This window comes from Lipotes vexillifer, unplaced genomic scaffold (genome assembly GCF_000442215.2).
Source record: "Lipotes vexillifer unplaced genomic scaffold, Lipotes_vexillifer_v1.1 scaffold945, whole genome shotgun sequence".
In the NCBI taxonomy this organism is placed as follows: domain Eukaryota; kingdom Metazoa; phylum Chordata; class Mammalia; order Artiodactyla; family Lipotidae; genus Lipotes; species Lipotes vexillifer.
Window position 1 is genome coordinate 145,503 of NW_006772158.1, and position 24,605 is coordinate 170,107.

General features: G+C 36.9%; 1 protein-coding gene across 2 annotated transcripts in view; it reads right to left on the reverse strand.

Annotated features, from left to right (window-relative positions):
- ATP7A (ATPase copper transporting alpha) overlaps positions 1-24,605 on the reverse strand; it is an 84,844-nt gene that overhangs the window by 51,774 nt on the left and 8,465 nt on the right. For both annotated transcript variants that reach the window (XM_007447351.1, XM_007447350.1), the window contains exons 2-4: positions 10,700-11,189; positions 9,443-10,168; positions 3,824-4,030 (exon numbers count right to left, since the gene is read on the reverse strand). In XM_007447351.1, coding sequence (XP_007447413.1) covers positions 3,824-4,030; positions 9,443-10,168; positions 10,700-11,189 — 1,423 coding nt within the window. The remainder of the gene's footprint in view (positions 1-3,823; positions 4,031-9,442; positions 10,169-10,699; positions 11,190-24,605) is intronic.

Sequence of the window (24,605 nt, forward strand, 5' to 3'; positions counted from 1 at the left end):
AAAGAAGAACAAACAAAATCCAAAGTTAGCAGAAGGAAAGGAATCATAAAGATCAGAGCAGAAATAAATGAAATAGAAACAAAGAAAACAGTAGCAAACATCAATAAAACTAAAAGATGGCTCTCTGAAAAGATAAACAAAACTGATAAACCATTAGCCAGACTCATCAAGAAAAAGAGGGAGAGAACTCAAATCAATAAAATTAGAAATGAAAAAGGAGAAGTTACAACAGACACCACAGAAATACAAAGCATCCTGAGAGACTACTACAAGCAACTCTGTGCCAATAAAATGGACGACCTGGAAGAAATGGACAAATTCTTAGAAAGGTATAACCTTCCAAGACTGAACCAGGAAGAAAGAGGAAATATGAACAGACCAATCACAAGTAATGAAATTGAAACTGTGACTAAAACTCTTCCAACTAACAAAAGTTCAGGACCAGATGGCTACACAGATGAATTTATCAAACATTTAGAGAAGAGCTAACACCCATCCTTCTCAAACTCTTCCAAAAATGTGCAGGGGAAGGAACATTCCCAAACTCATTCTATGAGGTCACCATCACCCTGATACCAAAATCAGACAAAGATGCTACAAAAAAAGGAAAATTACACACCAGTATCACTCATGAATATACATGCAAACATCCTCAACAAAATATTAGCAAACAGAATCCAACAACACATTAAAAGGATCACACACCATGATCAAGTGGGATTTATCTCAGGGAGGCAAGGATTCTTCAATATATGCAAATCAATCAATGTGATACACCATATTAACAAATGGAAAAATAAAAACCATAGGATCATCTCAATGGATGCAGAAAAAGCTTTTGACAAAAGTCAACACCCATTTAGGATAAAAACTCTCCAGAAAGTGGGCCTAGAGGGAACCTACCTCAACATAATAAAGGCCATATACAACAAACCCACAGCAAACATCATTCTCAATGGTGAAAAACTGAAACCATTTCCTCTAAGATCAGGAACAAGACAAGGATGACCACTCTTGCCACTATTATTCAACACAGTTTTGGAAGTCCTAGCCACAGCAATCAGAGAAGAAAAAGAAATAAAAGGAATATAAATTGGAAAAGAAGAAGTAAAACTGTCACTGTTTGCCAATGACATGATACTATACATAGAGAATCCTAAAGATGCCACCAGAAAACTACTAGAGCTAAACAATGAATTTGGTAAAGTTGCAGGATACAAAATTAATGGACAGAAATCTCTGCATTCCGATACACTAACAACAAAAGATCAGAAAGAGAAATTAAGGAAACACTCCCATTTACCACTGCAACACAAAGAACAAAATACCTAGGAATAAACCTACCTAGGGAGACAAAAGACCTGTATGCAGGAAACTATAAGACAGTGATGAAAGAAATTAAAGATGATACAAACAGATGGACAGATACACCATGTTCTTGGATTGGAAGAATCAATATCGTGAAAATGACGATACTACCCAAAGCAATCTACAGATTCAATGCAATCCCTATCAAATTACCAATAGCATTTTTTTTACAGAACTAGAACAAAAAATCTTAAAATTTGTATGGAGACACAAAAGACCCCTTATAGCCAAAGTAGTCTTGAGGGAAAAAAACAGAGCTGGAGGAATCACACTCCTTGACTTCAGACTATACTATAAAGGGACAGTAATCAAGACAATATGGTACTAGCACACAAACAGAAATATAGATCAATGGAACACGATAGAAAGCCCAGAGATAAACCCACACACCTATGGTTAACTAATCTATGACAAAGGAGACAAGGATATACAGTGGAGAAAAGACAGTGTCTTCAGTAATTGGTGCTGGGAAAACTGAACAACTACATGTAAAAGAATGAAATTAGAACACTCCCTAACACCATACACAAAAATAAACTCAAAATGGATTAAAGACCTAAATGTAAGACCGGACACTATAAAACTCTTAGAGGAAAACACAGGAAGAACACTCTTTGACATAAGTCGCAGCAAGATCTTTTTTGATCCACCTGTTAGAGTAATGAAAATAAAAACAAAAATAAACAAGTGGGGCCAAATGATAGTTAAAAGCTTTTGCAAATCAAAGGAAACTACAAACAAGACATAAAGACAACCCTCAGAATGGGAGAAAATATCTGCAAACAAAGCAAGTGACAAAGGATTAATCTCCTAAATATACAAGCAGCTCATGCAGCTCAATATCAAGAAAAACAGGGCTTCCCTGGTGGCGCAGTGGTTGAGAGTCCACCTGACGATGCAGGGGACACGGGTTCGTGCCCCGGTCCAGGAGGATCCCACATGCTGCGGAGCGGCTAGGCCCGTGAGCCATGGCCACTGAGCCTGCACGTCCTGAGCCTGTGCTCCACAACAGAAGAGGCCGCAGCAGTGAGAGGTCCGCGTACCACAAAAAAAAAACAAATCAAGAAAAACAAAGAACCCAATCCAAAAATGGGCAGAAGAACTAAATAGACATTTCTCCAAAGAAGGTATACAGATGGCCAACACACAGATGAAAGGATGTTCAACATCACTAATCATTAGAGAAATGTAAAGCAAAACTACAATGAGGTAACACCTCACACCAGTCAGAATGGCCACCATCAAAAAATCTACAAACAATAAATGCTGGAGAGGCTGTGGAGAAAAGGGAACCCTCTTGCACTGTTGGTGGGAATGTAAATTGATAGAGCCACTATGGAGAACAGTACGGAGGTTCCTTAAAAAACTAAAAATAGAATTACCATATGACCCAGCAATCCCACTACTGGGCATATACCCAGAGAAAACCATAATTCAAAAAGACACATGCACCCCAATGTTCCTTGCAGCACTATTTACAATAGCCAGGTCATGGAAGCAACCTAAATGCCCATCAACAGACAAATGGATAAAGAAGATGTGGTACATATATACAAGGGAATATTACTCAGCCATAAAAAGGAATGAAATCGGGTCATTTGTAGAGACGTGGATGGATCTAGAGACTGTCAAGCACAGTGAAGTAAGTCAGAAAGAGAAAAACAAATATCGTATATTAATGCATATATGTGGAACCTAGAAAAATGGTGCAGATGAACCAGTTTGCAGGGCAGAAGTTGAGACACAGATGCAGAGAACAACGTATGGACACCAAGGACGGAAAGTGGTGAGGGGGTGGTGGTGTGATGAATTAAGAGATTGGGATTGACATATATACACTAATATGTATAAAATGGATAACTAATAAGCACCTGCTGTATAAAAAATAAAATAAAATTCAAAAATTAAATATATATATATTATAGCTATTCTAAGAATTTGTAACCTAAAATGACAACTTGTACACAATATTAAGTAACTTTTGAACACTTTTACTGCAAGCAAAGATCAGTGATCAAATTGTTGGAAGAGAACAATTCTAAACAAACTTGGCTTTGGTCCAGTGTTTGGCCTGGACTTAGTAATATTGAAACTTATGGATTGTAGTTGTTAGTTTTAAGCATATCTTTATTAGAAAATTCATGTTTCTTAACATCCATTGCAGCCAAGGTCCATAAAGAATAGTAATCTTATGCATTTCCTTTTGCTATTTGACTACAAACTTCATTGATATTAAAATGTGGCCATGAGGTAAACAAGACAGGAACTATATCTAAGGGAACAAAACACTAAAAAAAACTGGTTGTCAGGAAGTCAAGGTTGTCCTGAAAATCACTGATAGTCTTTATGAGGCCTTGGCAAGAGTCATAAACATGGTTACAAAACACATAAGAGGACAAAAAGGACAGAGTCCTCAAACTAGTACATAAAGTAACAGGCTTTAAGAGTGTCTTACCTTCTTCTCGTCTTAAATTCCGTTCAATGTTTGCTACACAGGAAGCACAAGTCATACCAGTGACCTGTATGTAACACTTAGATGAGGTCTTTGCCTCCTCTTTGTCATGAATTGGTGTCATCATTTTGGTATGAAATTCATTAGTTGAGGTCAAAAGTGGCATTTCCGATGAGGACTGAGCTATTACTACCAGTGGCTCATTTGTATCTGGTGGACAGGAAAAGATTCTTTTCATTTGAGGTATTCTCCAGCTGCATCCTTGTCACTCATCACAATCCACACCTCCTGGCACTGTCAATCCACTCCTTTAAAACTGTAATGGACCTAAAGCCCGGTGCAATGTTATCTCTACACTTTCTAGGAAGTGACTTCCAAGTTCAACACTGCCCATCCTAATTCTCGGGAAAATCTGAACTAACTGAATAAATAAAACTTTACATCAATATCTTCAAGCCATTATCTCTACCCCAAACCCAAGTAGACAATGGTTTGTTAATAGCTCTTATTTTTATTAGGAATTTTTATCATTATGTTAATTTACATACTGGCAGTAAAGCAATTCGTGATATAGTAAGTGGAACCAAAAGCAGTCGGCAAAACAGCATTGAAGTATAATGTCATTTAAAAATTGTTAGAGTGTATATATGAGAACCTGCAAAAGAAAGCCTAGGAGGGCACTTACCAAACTATTAATGGTGGCTCCTTCTGGGGAATGGGGTTAAAGCAGGGACAGAATAACAGACAGATGAACAAATTTCCTCTACAGACACTTCTGTATGTTTGAACTTTTAACACCAATATATCGTATTTTTAAAATTAAAATGCCTTTGTGGACAATGGAAGAAGAGGCAAAGAGTAAGTCAGCAGTAATATTCATTTTTCGCAAAGGAGTGTTCAGAGACTCTTTCCATAGAATGTTTATGGACTGTGAAACAGTGGAAAGCTTCTGTCATCCAAGAAGCTCCCCTGCAGTCTCAGAAAAGTTGCTATTCTGTTTTACTTTATCCACTGCAGTATTAATCACCTCCCAAGAAGGGAGAAAGTACTCCCTTTTGCACATCCATGTATCAATACATGCAAAAAAGCTAGAGTTTCTACTCTCCTGCACAGATAAGGAGGAAAAGAAGTGATGTGGAAATTTCCACTAACCTAACTTGTTATTTCTTCCCCTTGGGCAAAAAACTGGTTCAGGTCTGTTTGGCTAGCTGACAGAGGAAAGCTTGCATAGCAGAGTTGGGTTTTAGGGTGCTGAAGGGCATCTTTTGAAGAAACTTTAACAAAAGCCTGAGCATTTCCCTAATGAATAATGATCTAGACTTCTCAAATCAGTTATAATAATGGCTCTTAAATTTTAACACACATACCATCACCTGGGAGATCTTGTTAAAATGCAGGTTCTGATTTAGGGTGGGGCCTGAGACTCTACTTTTCCAACAAGCTTCCAGGTGACGGCAGTACTTTCAGTCTGAGTAGAGCAAAGGACACTCTGAATAGCAAAGGACAAGATTCTCCCAATTCCGAAATGAGTCAGTCTCTGGTCTTAAGTGGATCAGTTCAGAAAACGATATTCATTAAGATTACTAGAGCATTATTTAGAACAAAGAGGACAAAATTTACCAAATAGTACCAAAAATTCAAAAAGGAGGCTCATTTGCCCAAAGGAAATAGCTTTGGCTTTGAAAAAAAACATTATTTTAATCTAGCCAGGAGCTTATTCATTCTCTCATAATTATTACTATCAAGACTTAATTCTGAACTTGGACAATGAAAAAAGTTTATACTACCAATTACTTTAAGTCTTGTTCCAGAGTAATTTAGTTCTTTCAGGTACCAGAAGTAACCTAAATACCATCTACAATTTTCACACTCTAGAAGTACAGTATTAAATTAAAATAAGTCATAGAGGTGATTCCTTTTCTTTTTGGCTGCATTGGGTCTGTTGCTGTGCGTGGGCTTTCTCTAGTTGCGGCGAGCGGGGGCTACTCTTCGTTGCTGTGCGTGGGCTTCTCATTGCGGTGGCTTCTCTTGTTGTGGTTGTGGCTCACGGGCTCTAGAGCGCAGGCTCACTAGTTGTGGCCTATGGGCTTAGTTGCTCCACGGCATGTGGGATCTTCCCGGACCAGGGCTTGAACCCATGTCCCCTGCATTGGCAGGCGGATTCTTAACCACTGAGCCACCAGGGAAGCCCCAAGGTGATCCCTTTTAGCTACATTGGCGTGACTTCTCAACAAAGATTCATAAAATTGTGACCTTTACCCCAGTGAGTGTGGCAAGAAGAGCAAAACCTTCCATCTGCCACAAAGGCAGTACAGGTGTTAAAGAGCCACAATGAATTAAATGGCTAGTTTCTTTAAATTAGCTTTTCTATAAGCTGTAGCCACACTACTTATGCTTAAATGAATTCAAAAGGAAGGCTGACTCTCCTGCACTTGAGGCAACAATCAGAAAAGATTCCAAAAATTTTAAGAAAGGGTTTCCAATCTGATCCTCAAAACTGGCAGGTTCGGGCTTCCCTGGTGGCGCGGTGCTTGAGAGTCCGCCTGCCGATGCAGGAGACGCGGGTTCGTGCCCCGTTTCGGGAGGATCCCACATGCCGCGGAGCGGCTGGGCCCGTGAGCCATGGCCGCTGGGCCTGCGCGTCCGGAGCCTGTGCTCCGCAAATGGGAGAGGCCACAACAGTGAGAGGCCCGCATAACGCAAGAAAAAAAAAAAAAAAAAAAAAACTGGCAGGTTCAGTCTAAAGTAATATGAAGAATAAATACATAATCAGAAAATGGCTTAAAAACAATTAGAAACATCATGTCTGCAACTTACTCTCAAATGATTCATAAAATGGTATATACGTGTGTGGGTAATGTGTGTTTGAATATATGTCTCTGTCGACAGAGAAAGAGAATGATAAAACAAATGTGGCAAAATATTAACAACTGTGGAATCTGAGTAAAATTGGTAAACAGGAATTCTTTGTACTATTCTTGTAGTTTTTCTGTAAGTTTGAAATTAAAGATAAAAAAGTTACAAAAAAGGAAAAGGAATTTGAGTATTGTGTTTGCTTTAACTGGTTAGTGAAGACAACTTCATATACTATGTCTTTTTAAGAGAATGATGAGATTGATGGTCATGATAAAAAAACACCTCCCATTTTTCTCACTACCTCCTTTAACATTTATGGCCCACCCAGGACTGGTATAACATGAAGGCGAAATGCACTGATCCCTGTACCTCTAGGAACAGGTCAGAGTGGCAGACTGTGAAGCCTGGATCAGCACTGACCCTGGCATTCAGAAAATGGGTAGCCACAATTCTGGTGACATCTTAAACTCTGATCTCTAGTAGAAACACACAATGCAGTCATTTGTTATCAACCAGATATATATATTCTTTTTCAGATATATATCATCTTTTTCAGATTCTTTTCCATTATAGGGTATTACAAGATATTGAATATAGTTCCCTGTGCTATACAGGGGTCCTTGTTGTTTATTATTTTATATACAGTAGTGTGTATCTGTTAATTCCAAATTCCTAATTTATCTCTCCCCCCATTTCCCCTTTGGTAGCCATAAGTTTGTTTTTTATGTCTGTGAGTCTGTTTCTGTTTTGTAAATAAGTTCATTTGAATCATTTTTTTTAGATTCCACATATAAGTGAGATCATATGATATTTATCTTTGACTCACTTCACTTAGTATGATAATCTCTAGGTCCATCCATGTTGCTACAAATGACACTATTTCATTTCTTATGGCTGAGTAGTATTCCAGTGTGCACGCGTATTCACGTATGTGTGTGTGTGCATCTTTTTTAAGGCACAAGAATCTTGGTCTTTTGAGATCTTCTTTATCAAAGTGAGACTTCTAAGTGAGAATATAAAATGGTGCAGCCATTTTGGAAAACAGCTTGGCAGTTACTGAAAAAGTTAAACATATTCACCATATGACCTAGAAATTCCACTCCTAGTATATACCAAGGAGAAATAAAAAAATATATTCATGCAAAAACTTGTAACAAATGCTCATCACAACATTATTCATGATAGCCAAGGAGTGGAAACAACCCAAATCTCCATCAACTGATGAATGGAGAGACAAAATGAAGTATATGCATACAATGGTATACTATTCAGCAGTAAAAAGGAATGAAGTACTGATACATATCACAAACATGGATGAACATTTGTTATCTTGAAAACATTATGCTAAGTGAAAGACGTTAAATACAAAGGGACAAATATTCTGACTCTACTTATATGGTACTTAAAGTTGTCAAATTCATAAAGCCAGAAAACAGAACAGTAGATAAAAGGGGCTGCTGGGCTAGGGGGAGGTGAAGGGGAAATGGGGAGTGACTGCTAACCAGTATGAGGTTTCTTTGGGAGGCTGATAAAAATGTTCTAAAATTACATAATGGTAATGGCTGAAAATTCCTATGAATATACTAATAACCACTGGATTGTGTACTTTAAAAGGGTGAATTTATGGTATGTGAACTACATCTTGACTTTAAGAAATGACAGTTCTATAATTTCTACCATTTGTCATGAACATGAAAATTAAGAATGTTTATATCTCTGGGTCCTTTTCCACTGACACTTATCTACCATAATAATTTGAGCATGTGACTAATTTTTTATGCTTCTCAGTTTTAGTGAGCTTGAAAAGAGCACACTGCTATTTGATATCTTTCATTCTGATCAGAAGAGCAAAGGTTAATGACATTGTCTAGAAATTAGTTATTCAACTTTTCCATTATTATTTACAGCAAGAAATTTCATTTAGGGAATTTCCAGTTTAATTCAAGGCGAGGTTCAATTCTAGTTTAAAACAAGTTCACATGGGCAAATTCCATTGGATATACGTCTTTGGTTTTAGTTCAAAGTGTTGCCAGGAAACAGGAAGACTTTGGGCCAGTTCTAGAGTCAGGTTCATTTGAATGCCTAAATTCAAAACTACAGTTAAAATTCTATTATTTATTTCTACTTTTTTCTTTTTAAAATAACATTTGCTTCTCCCATATTATATATACAAAAATACATACAAACAAACATACATACATCCTTGTCACACACACACACACAAACTTAAAATACATAAGAAAGCAAATTGAAAACAAAATATCACCTTTATCCTACCACTCACAAATAACTACACTCACAAATAACTACTGTTAAAATTTAGTTCATGTCCTACCAGGAATTTTATTCATTCATATACATAAATAACATATACATGGTATAAATCCTTATACATGTGTTTATAAAATTTTGATCATACTGAACATACAGCTTTTTTGCTTGCTTTTTTTTCAGTTAACAAAATATCTCAGACACTTTCCCGTGGCATTAAGTATCTTCAATACCATAATTTTTTATGGCTTCTTAGCATTTCATCATATGAAGGTATCATGCTTTATTTAATGTTTCTAGTTTTTAAATATTATAAATAATTAGGCAAACATCCTTATGCATCCTTGTATACACTGCTGACTACTTCCATATGTCTTATTTCCAAAAAGTGGAATAGCAGTGCCTATTACTCATTTCTCATTGATAAAAGCCAAAAGAACCAGCAAAGTGTTAATAAAAGAACATTAAAGGAATCAAAGAAAAAAATGATATTACCTGACAAGCAAGCATCAAATCCCATGTCTTCTATTGCTTCTCTCAAGGTTTCTGGAGAGGTTAGTAAAGGATCATACTCAACAGTCCCTTTACCATTTGCAAGTGATACTCGTATGGATTTTACACCTGCCTTTTTTAATATGACACCCTCAATAGACTGCACACAAGAATTACAAGTCATGCCATCAATGTTTATCACGGTTTCTTGAGTCAGAGGCTGGCTAACTATGTTCAAAGGACTCTTTTGAAGAGATGAGCTGGAGGGAGAGTTTGAAGTACTCTCAATTTCATTTGTACTACTAACTCTATATTGCCCTGGTGATATGGCCTCTATTGCTTTTCTCAGAGTTTCTGGAGTGACTAAACTTGCCTTGTACTTTATTGTGGCAGTTCTATTCTCTAAAGAAACGACTACACTGCTTACATACTGGAGTGCAGATAAAGCACTTTCAATATTTGACACACATGATTTACAGTGCATGCCATCTATGATGAAAATGACTGTTGAATTATTGGTATATGAAGGACTCCTTTGCTGTGATCCTTCTGAGGATTTGACTGGTGTGTTCTTTAGACGATCTATATCAATAGCTCCCAGTTTGAGGTACTTGGGCTGTTTTTTGATGAATGCTGGAAAGCCCACAGCTTCAATCTGCTTTTTTATTTCCTCTGCTGTGATAAGATGAGGTTGATAAACAACAGTAGCTTCTTGATTGTCCAGGGAAACTAGTTAATAAAAAGGAAAATAATTATTTAGTTCAGTCATTCCTGGGCCACTTCAGAAAACATTCTGTCGACCAAATCAATACCATATATAACTGTTTCTCTCATTGTTCTCATTATCCTTTCTTAAAATAATTCTGTTCTTTTCAGAAAATGTTAATGATATGGAATAGTAAGAAAGTAAAAGATGTGACCACTACATTTGTGGTCTCCAAGTTTCTGCATGCCTGAATAGAAACATATTAGAGGTCAAGAGGACCCTAGGCATGTTGTGTTAAGAAACCTGAACTTCATGAATCACCACCCTGGCTGCCTTTTATGCTAGTTCAAGATTCACATAGCTTTTATTTATAACCATTAACTTTACTAACATTAATGCTGGGAATACACTGTACCTCAGACTTCAATGAAGCAGTAACATTCTAGTCCCACACATTCAAAACCCATGCTTAAGAAAAAAGCAAAAGTTAAAAAGGCCAAAACAGAAAACTAAGCCTTGCAAATCAATCAAACAAATAACATCAGGCATACTACCTTTAATTCGCTGAACACCTTGCAGTTTCCCAATTTTTCCTTCAATGGTGCTAGTACATGAATGGCAGGTCATCCCTTCCACCTTCATCTTTAGCATGACTTCGCCTGCTTGAGCCATACTGAAATCTTCGCAAATTCCTGATGTTTTCTCCAGAATTCCTGGATCTAAACTGAGAGCCGGAACCAGCTCTACTATCTGACTGGCATTCACTATAGAAGGGATTATTATCACCACTGCAGTTCTCTGCTGAGGGGAAATTTTAATGTCTGTCACACCCTTCGTCTTGAGCAACGTTCTTTGGATATGCTCCCATGGTGGAGCCAGTGAAGCAGTAACAGTCAGAAACAAGGTCTCAGTTAAAACAGGGAGCGGCTTAGGATTGTGCAGAACAGCATCAAAGCCCATGTCATCAATGGCTTCCTGTAGGGTCTTTGGAGTCTGCAGTTTAGGGTCATAAATAATGGTTGCATTTTTTTCTTCCAGTGAAACCTTTCAGAAGAAAATTTCAGAAGTCAGTTTAATTAAATTACACGACCTGGAACTTAAAAATATCAATCATCTCACCACCGTCAAGAATGAAACAAATAGATAGACAAGATGAAAAGGCAGAGGGCTATTTACCAGATGAAGGAACAAGATAAAACCCCAGAAAAACAACTAAATGAAGTGGAGATAGGTAACCTTCCAGAAAAAGAATTCAGAATAATGATAGTGAAGATGATCCAGGACCTCAAAAAAGAATGGAGGCAAAGATCGATAAGATGCAAGAAGTGTTTAACAAAAACCTAGAAGAATTAAAGAACAAACCAACAGAGATGAACAATACAATAATTGAAATGAAAAATACACTAGAAGGAATCAATAGCAGAATAACTGAGGCAGAAGAATGGATAAGTGACCTGGAGGACAGAAGGGTGGAATTCACTGCTACAGAACAAAATAAAGAGAAAATAATGCAAAGACATGAAGACAGCCTAAGAGACCTCTGGGACAACATTAAACGCAACAACATTTTCATTACAGAGGTCCCAAAAGGAGAAGAGAGAGAGAAAGGACCCAAGAAAATATTTGAAGAGATTATAGTCAAAAACATTCCTAACATGGGAAAGGAAAGAGCCACCCAAGTCCAGGAAGCACAGACAGTCCCATACAGGATAAACCCAAAGAGAAACATGCCAAGACACATAGTAATCAAACTATCAAAAGTTAAAGACAAAGAAAAATTATTGAAAGCAGCAAGGGGAAAATGACAAATAACATACAAGGGAACTCCCATAAGGAAAACAGCTGATTGCTCAGCAGAAACTCTACAAGCCAGAAGGGAGTGGCAGGATATACTTAAAGTGATGAAGGAGAAAAACCTGCAACCAAGATTACTCTACCCAGCAAGGATCTCATTCAGATTTGATGGAGAAATCAAAAGCTTTACAGACAAGCAAAAGCTAAGAGAATTCAGCACCACCAAACCAGCTCTACAACAAATGCTAAAGGAAATTCTCTAAGTGGGAACCACAAGAGAAGAAAAGGACCTACAAAAACAAACCAGAATGATTAAGAAAATGGTAAAAGGAACATACATATTGATAATTACCTTAAACGTGAATGGATTAAACGCTCCAACCAAAAGACACAGGCTCATTGAATGGATACAAAAACAAGACCCATATATATGCTGTCTACAAGAGACCCACTTCAGACCTAGGGACACATACAGACTGAAAGTGAGGGGATGGAAAAAGATATTCCATGCAAATGGATACCAAAAGAAAGCTGGAGTAGCAATACTCATATCAGATAAAACAGACTTTAAAGTAAAGAAATGTTACAAGACACAAGGAAGGACACTACATAATGATCAATAAATCAAACCAAGGAGAAGACATAACAACTATAAATATATATGCACCCAACATAGGAACACCTCAATACATAAGGCAACTGCTAACAGCCAAAGAAGAGGAAATTGACAGTAACATACTAATAGTGGGGGACTTTAACACCTCACTTACACCAATGGACAGATCATCCAAACAGAAAATTAATAAGGAAACACAAGCTTTAAATGACACAATAGACCAGATAGATTTAATTGCTATTTATAGGACATTCCATCCAAAAACAGCAGATTACACTTTCTTCTCAAGTGCACATGGAACATTCTCCAGGATAGATCACATCCTGTGTCACAAATCAAGCCTCAGTAATTTTAAGAAAATTGAAACCATATCAAGCATCTTTTCTGGCCACAACGCTACGAGATTAGAAATCAATTACAGGGAAAAAAACGTAAAAAACACAAACACATGGAGGTTAAACAATACGTTACTAAATAACCAAGCGATCACTGAAGAAATCAAACAGGAAACCAAAAAATACCTAGAGACAAATGACAATGAAAACACGACAATCCAAAACCTACGGGATGCAGCAAAAGCAGTTGTAAGAGGGACGTTTATAGCTCTACAAGCCTACCCCAAGAAACAAGAAAAATCTCAAATAAACAATCTAACCGTACACCTAAAGGAAGTAGAGAAAGAAGAACAAACAAAACCCAAAGTTAGCAGAAGGAAATAAACCATAAAGATCAGAGCAGAAATAAATGAAATAGAAACAAAGAAAACAATAGCAAAGATCAATAAAAGTAAAAGCTGGCTCTTTGAGAAGATAAACAAAATTGATAAACCATTTGCCAGACTCATCAAGAAAAAGAGGGAGAGGACTCAAATCAATAAAATTAGAAATGAAAAAGGAGAAGTTACAACAGACAGCACAGAAATACAAAGCATCTTAAGAGACTACTACAAGCAACTCTACGCCAATAAAATGGACAACCTGGAAGAAATGGACAAATTCTTAGAAAGGTATAACCTTCCAAGACTGAACCAGGAAGAAAGAGGAAATATGAACAGACCAATCACAAGTAATGAAATTGAAACTGTAAATAAAAATCTTCCCAACAAACAAAAGTCCAGGACCAGATAGCTACACAGGTGAATTCTATCAAACATTTAGAGAAGAGCTAACACCCATCCTTCTCAAACTCTTCCAAAAATGTGCAGGGGAAGGAACATTCCCAAACTCATTCTATGAGGCCACCATCATCCTGATACCAAAACCAGACATAGATACTACAGAAAAAGAAAATTACAGTCCAATATCACTGATGAATATAGATGCAAACATCCTCAACAAAATACTAGCAAACAGAATCCAACAACACATTAAAAGGATCATACACCATGATCAAGTGGGATTTATCCCAGGGATGCAAGGATTCTTCAATATACACAAATCAATCAATGTGATACACCATATTAACAAATTGAAGAATAAAAACCATATTAAAAAAAAGAACGAAAAATAATTCAAATGGAGGTTCTCTAATAGTTCTCATCTTTACTATTCTCTTTGGAAAGAAACACAAAATGTCTTGTGTACCTACAGGAATGGTAAAGCTCTATGTAGGTATACGTGACTCACGTACTGATCAGGCATTTGAAACGTATATAGACAAAACGTGCCCTAGAATTTCATAACAGAGAACAAAGTACTCTTTCTTCCATCTCCTTTCACAACTTATTCCAACACTCCACACTCTACCAATTCAAAAGTTAACATAGGAAACAGGATCAGCTACAGAAAACAAATTTGATATGAAGTTTAAAGTTTTAAAATGTTCAATTAAAACAACTTTGTTGGCAAGAAAATGTATAAACATGCTGGCAACATTCATAGGGTTTTGCAGCAAATATTTCTATAACCTTCTAAGTCACTACAGTCTAGTATTGTTTTTGTTCAAAATAAGAACATCTTTATTGTTCTGCCTGATTTGATTATAAAAACAATGATTGTATTCTTAAAGCTCAGCAACTGTATATAAATTTAACTACTACCGGGACATCTTACCCTGCATCTCTTTTGCTAACAGGTTACAAAGATTTATGAAGTAGTCACACACACACACACAAACTGGATTGGGAGTCAGAAGGTTTGAGTTCCAGTGTCAATTCTCCACTTATTAGTCAACCACACTCATTAGTTCTACCATCTGAAAAATGAAGAAATGTGACCTATTATCTTCCAGGGTTGTTATAAGGATCATATGAGTAAATAGACAGGAAAGTAGTTCTTTGCAGCAGCAAGTCATATAAAAGTAAACACTGAACAACGAATATTTATCAAGCATTTATTTATTTTTGGCTGCATTGGGTCTTCATTGCTGCGCGCGGGCTTTCTCTAGTTGCAGCAAGCGGGGGCTACTCTTAGTTGCGATGCGCGGGCTTCTCACTGCGGTGGCTTCTCTTGTTGCGGAGCACAGGCTCTAGGTGCAAGAGTTTCAGTAGTTGTGGCACGCAGGCTCAGTAGCTGTGGCTCGCGGGCTCTAGGGCACAGGCTCAGTAGTTGTGGAGCATGGGCTTAGTTGCTCTGCAGCATGTGGGATCTTCCCGGACCAGGGATCAAACCCGAGTCTCCTGCACTGGCAGGCAGATTCTTAACCACTGCACCACCAGGTAAGTTCCTACCAAGCACTTATTACATGTGCCAGGAACTGAGATTCTCATGATACAAAGCTGATCACGACACAGTCACAGGGAGCAGTACTAGAACAGAGGATAGAGAAAACAGACACCCATTCATTCCTGGGAATATGTGTCAAAAAAGGCTTCTTAGAGGAGATAATACCTGAGTGTTAAAGGAAAAACAGAAATCAGCAAGGATACATGAAGCAGAGAATTTATGACAAATGGAAACACAAAAGTAGAGAAAGATGACAGGCTGCAGAATTAGGCAACTGCTTTATTATGGGGCCTCTTGTATGCCAATAATAGTCTGTAATTTATCCTGTAGGTAATAGAGAGCCATGGAAAAGTTAAGCAGGGGAATGATATAGTTGTATTTGCATTTAGTGAAGAATCATTTTGGAGTGACGTGAGTGATGGAACTGTGCTGTCCTGGCTGTGGGGGTAGTTAAAAGAATCTATACATGTGTTAAAATTTACCAAACCTAAAAACAAACAAAACTGATAGAACTATATACCAAAAAGAAGTCAATATTTTGGTATAATTTTAAAAACAAAAAAATTAAGAGATTAAAAGTTCAGTTCCTCAATTGCATTAGCCACATTTCTAGCGTTCAGTGGCCAATGTAGCTGCCATATGGGACAGAGTAGACACAGAACATTTTCATCATTACAGAATATTCCATTGGACAGTACTGCTCTATGTACTACTATACTTTTTCTGATAAAGTGCCAAACTTTTAAAAAAGGGAAGGAGATTTTTTTCCCTTTATGTTTAAATACATTGTATCTGGTATCTTTTAAACAAGACCTGGTTTTGAGCTTATCCTCCCCTCACAATTTCAATTTACCAACATACGCAATGAGAAAGTTTTTTTTTTAACATCTTTATTGGAGTATAATTGCTTTACATTGTTGTGTTAGTTTCTGCTTTATAACAAAGTGAATCAGCTATACATATACATATATCCCCATATCTCCTCCCTCTTGCGTCTCCCTCCCACCCTCCCTACCCCACCCCTCTAGGTGCTCACAAAGCACGGAGCTGATCTCCCTGTGCTATGTGGCTGCTTCCCACTAGCTATAAGAAACTGTTCTTAAAGCTGATTTTTAAAGCAAAAATCACTTTGTCACTACATGGTTTGCTATACTTTCTACTGCTATAGCCTGTCTTCTATTTATAAAAGACATAAAAAAATAAGGAAACTATGTATATAAAATACTACACAAAAAAGTTGTATTATCCTATGTTGTTTTCATGCTGCAAACCAGAAAACACTTCCTTATTTAGTAGTTTCCATTTGTGTGTTTTAAAGCTGGATCGACCACACCTAGCACAAAAATGTTCCCCTTTGGGATAACAGCACTCAACTTTTCCTCTGAATTTTAGATATCAAAGAGACTTTTCAAGCCTAAGGTCTCAAAGGAAATAAAAATAGGCAGCACCTTTGCTTCTTTTAAGAGGAAATTCACATAGTGATTATCACAATACTGTTCTGGATGCCAAATCCTTGGGCAGGAAGCTAAAATAGCATTTATTTATTTAACAAATATTTACTGAGTACCTATTATGTTCCCAGCACCGTGCTAGCTTGCTAGGGGTCCAATGGTGAGCAAAAGCAGGCACAGACTCTGTAGAGCCAGAAATTGCTGGCAGCAGTCTGTCTGATTCTGGGTCTGTGCCACTCTCCTTTCACATGATCCCCACCAATGTAAACCATCTTCGCCTATTCCCCACAGTGCTCAAGAGTTTCAACAGCTTCTCTTTCTCAGAATCTTTCATTAGGAATCAATGTTGTTGTTCTGTTTATTTTTCCCAGAGAAACTATTTTTCTATTTTATCAATAGTTCCTCTGAAAATAAACATCTAACAGTCTACAAGTTATGAATGTGGCTGCTATGAAGGACTCAAGATGGAGGACTGTTCGCTATATTTAGATGAAGGTAGGAGTTGAAGAGAACAAATCAAACGTACTCTGTGGCCTCAGCAGCATTAACAGTTGTGTAAAGGGTGCTCATTGTCCATAGGAATTGTAAAGATCCATTATTTTAATGGAGCTCTTTGTCTACTGAAATGTCTAAACCTTGCAAGTCAAGCACCGTATACTTTATCTGCATGTGTTTTCTGTATACTTTTATAATTACAGATTATAAAAAGTGATCCAATTTCCTATCTGAAGGCTAGGAAATTGAATAAATTGCCCAAGAAACCCAGCAAGAAAACAAAAGAGCTAGGATTCAAACGTAGGTCGATTTAACTCTGAAGTCCATGTTCTTTCCATCTATAAATGGTGAGGCTAGATGATCTTCAATTTCCTTGAAAAACTAAAATTCTATGCCTGTGATTTGAGCAATGTGTGACATAAATAAAAACACCTGAAAAGTATTAAATATTTCTAGTGTGTGAACCAAATTTTAGTTCTATGTTTACTTCCCCCCACACATTTCATATCTACTCCCATACCAGTTTAAATAAAAAATAATTTAGAGAATATATTTCTTTGGGTTTTTAGCAGGATTTGACAATTACTACATTCTAACATTTCCTCATTTTCAAAAGCCACTTTGGGAAAGGTCCTTTGCTAAAGTTTCAGCACACTGAAATTCCTTTTTATCCTCCCAGGAATTAATTTATATGTCATCATAAATTCAGATTAGCATGCTACTCAGCCAGTGGGGGAGTCTTCAAAGGGTTTAAAGCCCACTTTCTAACATTTTCATAACAACTCAACATAGAGTGATTCAGAGGTTTTTGAGAGCTTGAAAGGATTCTGTCATTTTTCAGACTAAAGTCAGAAAAGTAAAATGATTTACAATAATCTTGACTTTATAATATGTTTGATTCTCCTCCCACAATTTTGACAACTAAAAACTATATAAAATACATAATAGGAATCTTATTTATATTACATATGTCTGAATACAAATTCTATTATTGTTTGTTGAAAAAATAATGTATATATATTAACACTCTACTTTGATGCTTCAATATAGCATACTGAAAATTAAAGTAAGATAAGAGTAAGCCATCAAGTTATATTAATATTTATCCTATTTGACCAACCTAAATAAAGGTTACCACTTAAAATTATTAAATCAATGTATGAACTAGCAAAAGACAATTCTTAAGAGACTAAGAAAATAGCCCAAAACCAATCTAAACATTTAAAAGTCAAATGCTTTAAAATGAAAAAGATGTGATTTTGTCAAAGTTGTAGCATTGTTTTTCTGTAAACTGAGTGCTTTGTCAGAATTTTCATTGCTAATATAATTTTATTTTGCTTCAAAAATTATACAAGTGGGACTTCCCCAGTGGTCCAGTGGGTAAGACTCCTCGCTCCCAATGCAGGGGGTCCAGGCTCGATCCCTGGTCAGGGAACTAGATCCCGCATGCATGTCGCAACTAAAAACCCCGCGTGCTGCAACTAAGACCTGGCACAGCCAAAATAAATAAATAAATATTTTAAATTTTTTAAAAAAATTATACAACCAATGCATGATTATTCATTATAACAATTTAAATACAAAGAAAGGAAATAGTGAAAGTCCCTCTTTACATCATTCCTCCACTGCTAGTTTCTACCTTGGATTTGACATTTCTTTGATCCTTGGGATAAAGTTCAACTAAATCAGAAACCTAAGCCTCTTTGAATAACTGTCTGCATCTTCATGGATGGACGAGTATTACCTAAGAATTTATATAAGGCAAAATGCCTATATTACTCTAACATGGTGTTTGAAAAAAGAAATGTTCAGTGTACTATCATCATTTGCCATAGCAAAAGTTAGGGGGAGAAAGTTCCAAATAGAAACAAAAAGATTGATTTCTATATGCTGATAGGGAACAGTATCTAAGATGTAATTTGCTAAGTGAAAAAAGCAAAGTATAGAACAGTATGTATATAGTATGCTTCCATTTATATAAAAAGGGGATACACACATACACAAACACACACACATATATACAGTTGACCCTTAAACAACAAGCAATTGGGGGAATTAAGGGCACCCCACCCCTGAGGCTATTGAAAATCCGTGTATAACTTTACAGTTGGCCCTCTGTATCCTCAGTTGCACACCCTCAGATTCAACCAACCATCGATAATGTAGTACCACAGTTCATATATTTTTTAAAAAATCCATGTATAAGTGGACCTGTGCAGTTCAAACCCGTGTTGTTCAAGGGTCAACTGTATAAACACACACATATAGATATATACATGTAAATCATTTTATATTCAGTCTATTTCTGGAAGAATCTATACATACTAAACTGATAACTGGTTTCTTTTGGGAAGGGGATTTTACTCTGGACATGTGTTATTTTTCCAATAATTTTTTTTAAAGTTACTTTTAAGGGGTTTTTTGGCGATGTTGTGCAGCTTGTGGGATCTTAGTTCCCTGACCAGGGATTGAACCCTGGCCCTCTGCAGTGAAAGTGCCAAGTACTAACCACTGGACCACCAGGGAATTCCCTAGGTGGTCATTTTCTTAAAGGATAGTCTGTATTAGGAAAATGGACTGCAGTCTTTAACTGAGTAAAGGGAAAAAGCACTCAAAATGCAGTTAAATTTCAAGGACAAAGTAATTTGTTAATAAGGCATTAACCTTTAGAGCCATTCAGTACTTATATCTAATTAAATTTATTTTACATTACCACTTTCAAAAGGCCAGACAATCCCAGAGAAAGACCTTCACATTATCTGCCCATTTTATTTTTCCCCTGTACAGACCACTGGGATGATTAAATAAACCTTCAGGTTAATCCCTTTAAAGTCTACAGTCTTGACATTGGCAGAACAAGAGTATTACACTCATTTATAAACTTCACAATTTAAGACACAATTCCCAAAATGTATTTAAACGCTGAAACTGCAAAGATATATAATCATATTCATTCTACTTTTCCAAAATTAGAGACTTCTTGACTATTCAGTTTCCTTGAATTCTGTTAAAGCTCTAATCTGTTCCGCTGTAACATTTTTTAAATAAAGCAACCCCACTCAATTTAACATCACAATTACATTACTTCATATCAGAGTTTTATTCCAAACACTACAAGAGCTCCTTGACTTAGTTGAAACAATGTCCTATTCAAATCTGGTTTCTAAACTGACTGCACATTGGTCTTAATTATAATCTCACAAACTGTGATCCAGAAATTTCAAATCTTAACAGTCCTTGAAAAAGTGATCAATATTTATATATTAACACGTTAGGCTGCATTATGACTATAAATTATGTTTGGACAAGGACAATTTTCTTTCTTTTTTTTTTTCTTTTTGGCCATGCTGCAGGGCATGAGGGATCCTAGTTCCCTGACCAGGGATTGAACCTGTGGCCCCCTGCAGCAGAAGCACAGAGTCCTAACCACTGGACTGCCAGGGAAGTCCCAAGGACAATTTTCTATATGGTGCCTAGAAAGAGGTGAATCCACCTTTTGTGGACTTAAGTAAAGGACTGTGGTCCAAATGTTTTACTTTTGCAAAAACAGATAACCATGTGAACACACTGCTAAGACTCCTTCCAGGGTCTCAGAACTGGTCAATGCCAGTGAGGGGCTCTGAAACCTAAGCTTCATTAACATCACCATAAATCTGTCTCTGGGCCTAGAAGACAACACTCAGTAAAATATTTTTTAAAGGAACGAGAAAAGAGGAAAGATCACTAGTATACTCTATATCATGTGGGCTTTTGACTAAAGAAGGAGAGGCAGAGCTGGAAAAGGCAGAAAAAATGTGTTTCCTTTCATTTTCAGCAAACAAATTATGACTGTGCCCTGGAAAGTATAGCCTTAAGTATCTGTCACTGGGATCCATATAAATCACTGTTGATAACACAAAGTGCTTTCATATTATATTTCTGCTACTTTTCTTTTACAACTTAATCCAATTTAATTGCATTTTTCTGACCTTAAATAGGTCATATTAAGCAGTGGTGAATTCTGGGAAGATGCGGTAAACATAGCAGCCTTACATATGAGTGGGGTGCAACAGTCTTTGGGGAAAATTTATACAGGAATGTACTTGCAAATGTCAAAACAGAATCTAGTCCTTTAGTTACACATAGATATGCTGGCAAAAAATTAATAATCGAAAATAGTTTGTCAGAGAGTTGGGGGTTTTGGAAAACGCATTAGTTGTCAGTAGACAATAAGAACCTAAATCACCTGGAGAAACTATGTGAACTAGTTTCTGGATGGTTAAAACAGCTTTACTTCAATCAGCACAGACATTTAATTAGTAAGATTTAGCTTCTATTCTGGCCTTCAGCACCAGCCATGTTAGATCAAGCGGAGGAAGTTTAATTGGTTTCATTTGAGGATAAATCAAGTGGAAGTGCCATATTTATTATTCACTGAAATTAAATTATTCATTTTTAAAGTTTGGGACTGCAGGTTGCAGAACTACTTTGCCATCCTCTTTTCTAATTAGCAAATTGAACAAACATCCATTTGATTTTCGGACAGTTACAATTAGTGAAAAAAATTACAAAATGTTTTTATAAATGTATTTTAAATATAAACACATTTGAGAAAACCTGCAGTATAGTTAATAAAAGTTACCTGTCATCTCTCAGCTTTTCTAACTTGGCTCTCTCCCCAAAGCAAATTAAAGGCAGGAGCATCCTTGGGGGGAGGAGGGGAGGAGGCAATGAGGAAGCCTCTGAAGTGTAGTTATGCCAAGGTAGATGGTGAATACAAAGGAAAATCCTACTTTTGGAGAATGTGAAAGGGAAAAATTCATATGCAAGTATTCACATGGATGCCTACAGGACAGAAAACTTAGCAGAAGGCATATTACACTGTGTAAAGAAAGCTTTCCCTGCCACAACCATCAACATAGTCTTAACTGACCAGAGTGTGTAGTTTAGTAAGCAAATGAGAAACACTGCTTTCCTCCCTCCCATACATGTAAAATGGATACAAAGTTTACTTTGTGCTCTCTGGACAAGATGAATATGAAACTCAGACATGCAAAAAATCACCAAGAGTTTCAGATATAGAAAAGAATTGCCCACATATTGGCACCACACTTCACATGTGGTAAGAATCACTATGCGCCAATTAGCCAACGTTTTGTAATAAAAACAAGACAAACTGAAGCCAATCTGCTCAAGATCTCATGAGACGTCTGAATCACAGACGAGAATACCATAATGAGGTGACTTCCCTGGGGGTCCAGTGGTTAAGACTCTGTGCTTCCAAGGCAGGGGGCACGGGTTCGATCCCTGGTCGGGGAACTAAGATTCCACATGCTGTGCGGCACAGCCAAAAAAATTAAAAAATAATACTGTAAGGACAAGAAAGCATGAATCCTGTACTTCACAGAAAAGCTAAAACCCATTTTGAAATCTCTGAAGAATAAACAGGCAAAAGATTAATGTTTAGATTAAGATTAAAAGACAGATCAAAAGTATTTGATCTGGAGATACACAAAATATTCTGGTTCCATGAAATTAAGCCATATGAGCTGTTTGTAAATTCTGGAAATTAATCCCTTGTCGGTCACATCATTTGCAAATATTTTCTCCCATTCTGTGGGCTGTCTTTTCGTTTTGTTTATGGTTTCCTTTGCTGTGAAAAAGCTTTTGAGTTTAATTAGGTCCCATTTGTTTATTTCTGTTTTTATTTCCATTACTCTTGGAGAGAGATCAAAAAAGATATTGCTGTTATTTATGTCAGAGAGGGTTTGGCCTATGTTTTCCTCTAAGAGTTTTATAGTGTCTGGTCTCATATTTAGGTCTATATCCATCTTGAGTTTATTTTTGTGCATGGTGTTAAAGAATGCTCTAATTTCTTTTTCTTACATGTAGCTGTCCAGTTTTGCCAGCACCAGTTATTGAAGAGACTGTCTTTCCTCCATTGTATGGTCTTGCCTCCTTTGTCATAGATTAATTGACCATAAGTGGGTGGGTTTATTTCTGGGCTTTCTACCCTGTTCATTTGATCTATATTTCTATTTTTGTGCCAGTACCATGCTGTTTTGATGACTGTGGCCTTGTAGTATAGTCTGAAGTCAGGGAGCCTAATTCCTCTGGCTCCGTTTTTCTTTCTCAAGATTGCTTTGGCTATTTGGGGCCTTTTGTGTCTCCATACAAATTTTAAGATTTTTGGTTCTAGTTCTGTGAAAAATGCCATTGGTAATTTGATAGGGATTTCAATGAATCTGTAGATTGCTCTGGACAGTATAGTCATTTTGACAATATTGATTCTTCCAATCCAAGAACATGATATATCTTTCCATCTGTTTGTGTTATCTTCAATTTCTTTCATCAGTGTCTTGTAGTTTTAAGAGTACAGGTCTTTTGTCTCCTTAGGTAGGTTTATTCCTAGGTATTTTATTCTCTTTGATGAGATGGTAAATGGGATTGTTTCTTGAATTTCTCTTTCGGATATTTCATTGTTAGTGTACAGAAATGCAACCCAATCAAAAAATGGGCAAAAGACCTAAACAGACATCTCTCCAAAGACGACATACAAGATAGCCAAGAGGCACGTGAAAAGATATTCAATATCGCTAATTATTAGAGAAATGCAAATCAAAACTACAATGAAATACCACCTTACACCAGTCAGAATGGCTATCATCAAAAAATCCACAAACAGTAAATGCTGGAGAGGGTGTGAAGAGAAGGGAACCCTCCTACACTGTTGGTGGGAATGTAAATTGGTACAGCCACTCTGGAGAACAGTATGGAGGTTCTTTAAAAAAAACTAAAAATAGAGCTACCATATGATCCAGCAATCCCACTCCTGGGCATATATCTGGAGAAAAACTTGGTCTGAACAGATACATGCACCCCAATGTTCATTGCAGCACTGTTTACAATGGACAAGACATGGAAGCAACCTAAACGTCCATTGACAGAGGAATGAAAAAAGATATGGTACATATATACAATGGAATATTACTCAGCTATTAAAAAGAATGAAATAGTGCCATTTGCAGCAACATGTATGGACATAGAGATTGTCATACTGAGTAAAGTTAGTCAGACAGAGAAAGAGAAACATTGTATAATATCACTTGTCTGTGGAATCTAAAAAAGAATGATAAAAATGAACTTATTGACAAAACATAAACAGACTTACAGACTGAGAGAATGGAACTTATGGTTACCAGGGGGCAAGGGTGGGGGGGATGGATAGTTAGGGAGATTGGGACTGACATGTACACACTGCTATATTTTATTTTATTTTTTTATTTTTTTTTTTTAAATTTATTTATTTATCTTTGGCTGTGTTGGGTCTTCATTTCTGTGCGAGGGCTTTCTCTAGTTGCGGCGAGCGGGGTCCACTCTTCATCGCGGTGCGCGGGCCTCTCTTGTTGCGGAGCACAGGCTCCAAACGCGCAGGCTCAGTAGTTGTGGCTCACGGGCCCTG